The 6000-nt window shown below is 33.7% G+C and overlaps 1 protein-coding gene across 4 annotated transcripts in view; it reads left to right on the top strand.

Annotated features, from left to right (window-relative positions):
• The first annotated feature begins 3976 nt into the window (after window positions 1–3976).
• The window catches only part of LOC143646857 (uncharacterized), a 90157-nt gene continuing 88133 nt past the window's right edge, over window positions 3977–6000 (top strand). For all 4 annotated transcript variants that reach the window (XR_013157670.1, XR_013157672.1, XR_013157671.1 and 1 more), the window contains exon 1: window positions 3977–5105. Coding sequence is in view for 1 of the 4 variants with exons in the window: in XM_077116266.1 (XP_076972381.1) it covers window positions 5060–5105 (46 nt within the window). In the remaining 3 variants the exon portion in view is untranslated. The remainder of the gene's footprint in view (window positions 5106–6000) is intronic.

The following is a 6000-nucleotide window of genomic DNA, read 5'->3' as shown; positions in this document are numbered from 1 at the left end:
GTAACTGAAGCTGAAGGGATACAGACTGTGCAACAGGACTAGATACAAAAACTCAAAAATGGACAGCACAATAATACCTAATTGTAAAGTAATCATGTTAAAACACTGAATGAAGCTGCATCTGAGCTATAGGGTTTTTTTTGTTTTTGTTTGCTTGTTGTTGTTGTTTTTTACTATTATTACTACTTTTATTTCTTTTCTTTATATTAACATTTTATATCTTTTTCTGTTGTGTTGCTAGTTCCTCTGAACCGATGCAAATGTACTAAGAAACAATGATCATGCATCTATGTGATGATGTTAAGAATTACTGAGTGCATATGTAGAACGGTATGATTTCTAAATGTTGTGTTAATTTCTTTTTTTTTTCTTTCCATTAATAAAAAAAATTAAAAAAAAAAAAGAGTAGAGTGTCTATACTAATGTCAGAGAAAACAAATTTTAACTCACATATTGTCACCAGAGAGAAAGTAGGGCATAGTATTTTGATTAAAGTGCCAATCCATCAAGAAGACATAGCAATTATAAATATCTATGCACCAAACAAGAGAACCCCCCAAAATATAAAGTTAAAACTGACAGAATGTAGGGAGAAATAGATAATATTTTCTGGACATCTCAATACTGCACTTCAATAATGAGTACAACAACTAGACAGGAGATCAGCAAGGAATAAGAGGACTCAAGCAACATATAAACTCAAGTGGCCTATACAGAACATGCCAGCAAATAGTAACAGAAGGCATCTTCTTCTTATATGCACATGGAATATCCTCCAGGATATATAATATGCTAGGCCACAAAACAAGTCTCTACAAATTTCACAAGATTGAAATTATACAAAGAATCTTTTCTGACTATACTGCAATGAAGTTGATATCAATAAAAATTGGAAAATTCACTAAATGTGGAAATTACACAACACAGTCATAAACAACAAATGGACCAATAGGAAACCACAAAGGAAATTAGGAAATACATTTTGATCACTAAAAATGAAAACATAATAAAATTTATGGGATGCAGGGTCAAAGGGAAACTTATAAACTCTTACATTAAAAAAGAAGAAATATCTCCAATTAATAGCCTAAATTTATGCCTTTAGAAACTAGAAAGGAAGGGCCAAATAAACTCAAAGCTATCAGAGGGAAGGTAATATAAAGATTAAAGTGGCTATTAGTAAAATAGAGAATAGAAAAACAGTAGAGCAATTCAATGGAACTAAATACTGTTTCTTTGAGAAGATCAACAAAATTGACAAATCTCTGGCTGGACTGACCAAGAGAAAAGAAAGAAGAATCAAATGCCTAAAATCAGAAATGAAAGTGGGGTATTATTACTGACCTTACAGAAATAAAAAGATTGTAAGAGAATACTATGATTCATTATGTACCAACTAATTAGATAACCTAGGTGAAATGGATGAATTCATAGAAACATCCAAACTACCAAATTTGATTGAAGAAGAAATAGAAAATCTAAGCAGACCTATAATAAATGAAGAGATTATATCAGTAGTCAAAATACACCAACAAAGAAAATCCAGGACCGGTTAGCTTCACTGGTGCATTTTTACCAAACATTTAAAGAAGAATTAACCCCTGCCCTTTTCACACTTTTTCATCAAATATAAGAGGAGAGAACAGTTCCTAAATCATTCTATGAGGCCAGCATTACCCTGATGCCAAACCTAGAAAAAGCCATCATGAGAAAAGAAAACTGCAGGTCAATATCACTTAGGAATAAAGATGCAAAATCTTTGACAAAATAAAGATACAAGTACAACATTATCTTAAAAAGATTATATATCATGACCAAGTGGGAATATCCCAGGAATGCAAGGGTGGTTCAACATACTAAAACCATTCATTGCAATGCATGACATTAATAGAATGAAGGGAAAAACTCCAGTCATCTCAGTTGTTGCAGAAAAAACACTTGACAAAATCAACACCCCATTGTGATTAAAACCTTCAGCAAAGAAGAATAGAATGTGTTTTAGTTCCTTGGACTTTTCAAGCAAATACTATGAAATGGTTCAGCTTAAACAATGGCAGTTTATTCACTCATGGTTTTGAGGCTGGGGAAAATGTTCAAATCAAAGGATCATCAGAGCAATGCTTTTTGGTATTCTGGGGTAGGCCACTGGCAATTTTTGGTTTCTCTGTCATATGACAAGGTACCTAGTGACATCTCCTGATGCCTTCCTTCTCTTCTCTGTTCTGTTTCAGCCTCTTGCTTCTCGTGGCTTTCTTTCTCTTTGTCTGAATTTCATTCTCTTATAAAGGGCTCCAGTGATAGGATTAAGACTCATCCTGACTGAAGTGAGCTTTCCCTAACCTCATCAAAAGGTCCTTCTAACAATAGGTTCAAACCCACAGGATTAATTAAATATGGGAATGTGTTTTTCTGGGTGTTCTAGTTTGCTAGGTGCCAGATACAATATACCACAAATGGAGTGGCTTTTTAAATGGGGAATTTAATATATAGCTAGTTTACAGTTCTAAGACTATGAAAATGTCCAAATTAAAATGAGCCAATAGAAATGTCCAGTCTAAGGCATCCAGGGAAAGATACCTTGGTTCAAAAGGCCAATGACGTTCAGAGTTTCTCTCTTGGCTGGAAGGGTACATGAAGTCTGCTAGCTTTCTCTTCTGGCTTCTTGTTTCATGAGGCTCCCAGGGAGGTGTTCTCCTTCTTCATCTCCAGAAGTCACTGGCTGGTGGTCTCTCTGCTTTGTGATTCTGTGGCTTTCTGAACTTTCTCCAAAATACTTCCTCTTTTATAGGATTCCAGTAAACTAATCAAGACCCACGTAGTATGGGTGGAGACACATCTCTATCTAGTCATGTTTAATACCCACAATTGATGGAGTCACATCTTCATAGAGATAACCTAATCACCCTAATCTCCATAGAGATAACCTAACAGTTCCCAACTGCTAAATACTAAACAGGGATTAGAAGAAACCGTTGCTCTCAGAAGATTGATTAGGAATAAGACATGGCTTGTCTAAGGTACATAAATCCTTTCAAACCAGCACACTGAGAAATATACAGTTTCAAACCACAACAGAAGGGAATGTCTTCAGCATGATTAAGGGCATTAACCAAAATCAACAGCTAACCTTGTACTCAGTGCCAAAAGACTGAAAGTATTCCCCCTAAGATCAGGAGCAAGACAAGAATGAATGCTTTTGTCATTTTTATTCAATATTGTACTCGAAGGTTTAGCCAAAGCAATTAGGAAGTAAAAGAAAGAAAAGGTGTTCAATTAGGAACAGAGGAAGTAAAGCTACTTCTATTCTATTCTATGACCGTATATGTAGGAAATCTTAAATAATCCACAATGAATAAAACTAGAATGAATAAATGAATTCAGCAGTGCCCAGGTATAAAATCAACATACAAAAATCAGTTGTATTTCTATGCATTTGCAATGAACAACTCAAAATTGAAATTAAGAAAACAATTCCACTAATAATAGAATCAAAAACAGTCAAATACTTAGGGATAAATTTAACCAAGGATGCACTGAAATGTGTACACTGAAAACCATAAAGCATTGCTGAGAGTAATTAAAGATAACATATGTAATTAGGAAGATAGCCAGTTCATGTATTGAGGACTTGATTTTGTTAAGATTGCAGTATTCCCCCAAAGTGATCTATAGCTTCAGTACACTTCAAATCAAAACACCAATGGCCTTTTTTTAATTCAGAAATGAAAAAGTGAACTTAAAGTTCATATGGAATTGCAAGAGAACCTGAATAGCCAAATATCTTGAAAAAGAAGAACAAAGTTGAAGGACTCACACTTCCAGATTAATAAATTCCTAAAAAGTTACAGTAATCAAAACAATGTGGTATTGACATAAGTATACATATAGCTCAATGGAATAGAATTGAGAGTTCCAAAGTAAGCCCAAACTTTTATAGTGAATTGTTTTTTTGACAAGTGTGTCAAAATAACCATCCCATTCAATGATGAAAGAATAGGCTTTTCAACAAATAGTGGTGGGAATACTAGATATGTACCTGCAAAAGAATGAAGCTGGGTCTTTGCCTCATACTATTTACAAAAATCAACTCAAAAAGGATCAAAGACCTGCATTTAAGAGTTTAAGCTATAAAAGTCTTAAAGCTAACAAAGCCTAGGAATACATCTTTATGACTTTGAATTTGTCAGTGGATTCTTAGATATGACACCAAAAGCACAAGCAACAAAAGATAAAAATAAATAAAATTGGGCTTCATCTAAATTAAAACTTGCATCAAAGAATACTGTCAAGAAAGTGAAAAGACCATCCATAGAATGGGAGAAAATATTTTCAAATCTGATAAAGGTCTAGTATCCAGAATATATATTTAAAAAAACTCTTATACATCATCAACAAAAAGATAACTCAATTTAAAAATGGGCAAAGGATACTAGAATATCATTTCTCTAAAGTATATATTAAAATGGCCAACAAAAGTACTTGAAAAACAGCTCAGCATCAGTAATCATTAATGTAGTGCAAATTAAAACTGCAAGATACACTTCACACCATCTAGGACAGCTGTAGTAAAACAAAACAAAAGAAAATAACAAGTGTTGGTGAGGATGTGCAGAAATTGGGATATTCATACATTGTTGGTGGGAATGTAATATGGTGTAGCCACTGTGGAAAACAGTTTGGGATTTGTTCTCGTTTGCTAGCTGCTGGAATGCAACACACCAGAGATGGATTGGCTTTTAATAAAAGGGGATTTATTTTGTTGGTTCTTCAGAGGAAAGGCAGCTAACTTTCCATTGAGGTTCTTTCTTACGTGGAAGGCACAAGATCGTCTCTGCTGGTCTTCTCTCCAGGCCCCTGGGTTCCAACAGCTTTCCCCGGGGCAACTTCTTTCCGCATCTCCAAAGGACTGGGCTGAGCTGCTAGTGCTGAGATGAGGAATGCCAAGCTGCTTAGCTGTGCTACATTGCGATCTCTCATTTGAGCACCAGCCAATTAAGTCAAACGTCACTCATTGCAGCAGACACGCCTCCTAGCCGACTGCAGATGTAATTAGCAACAGATGAGGTTCACGTACCATTGGCTTATGTCTGCAGCAACAAGACTAGGTATGCTCACCTGGCCAAGTTGACAACTGAATCTAACTAACACAGGATTCTTTAGAATTGTCAGTAAACATTTTGGAATTGTTTGGAATTGGAATTGCTAGAAATATATCTTACCATAATTGATTCAATAGAAAATAGAATACTTGAGAGTCTATTGAATGGTAATTAAACATTTTCTCACTAAAACACCTTTTGGTCCAGATATATTTACTTGTGAATTTTACCAGATACTCAGGGAATACAAAATTCTAATCTTAGAAAAATAATTCCAGTGTATAGAAGAGGGAATACTTCCAAACTGATTTTATGATGCCATCAAGATCTTGATACAAAAATCCAAAAAATACTATATAAAAATAAAAATTACTGACCAGTTTACTCATGAAAATAAATGCAAGAACCTGAAACAAAGTATTAGCCAAATTCAGTCATGTATGAAAAAAGATAATACATCATTTAAAAACTTATCCAAGTTATGCAAAATTGCTTTAACATAAAGTAATAAATTGCTATGCTATTTAATTAAAGGAAATATCACTCTTAGCCTCAATAGATACAAAAAACCCATGTGATAAAATTGACATCCCCTCATGATTAAAAAATTTGTTAGCAAACTTGAAATTGTTGAAAAATTCTTTTATATAAATATACAATAACTGTATGATATTTAAAAATTTTGAAAACATTCTTTTTTTAAAATTAAGAAAAAGATAAGTGTGCCCACTATTACCAATTTTTCAAAATGTTGTGCTGGAAATTCTTGTTCATGCTGTAAAGTAAGAAAAAGATGTAAAAGGCAGAAGTATTGTAAAAGAAGAGACAAAACTGTCATTATTTGAAATGGTATAACTGTCTCCCAAATAATCTATCATTAAATTATTTATTAAAATAATTA

Source organism: Tamandua tetradactyla, chromosome 9 (assembly GCF_023851605.1).
Source record: "Tamandua tetradactyla isolate mTamTet1 chromosome 9, mTamTet1.pri, whole genome shotgun sequence".
In the NCBI taxonomy this organism is placed as follows: Eukaryota; Metazoa; Chordata; class Mammalia; order Pilosa; family Myrmecophagidae; genus Tamandua; species Tamandua tetradactyla.
Note: the sequence above shows the minus strand (reverse complement) of the source record. Positions and strands in the feature narration are given on the sequence as shown.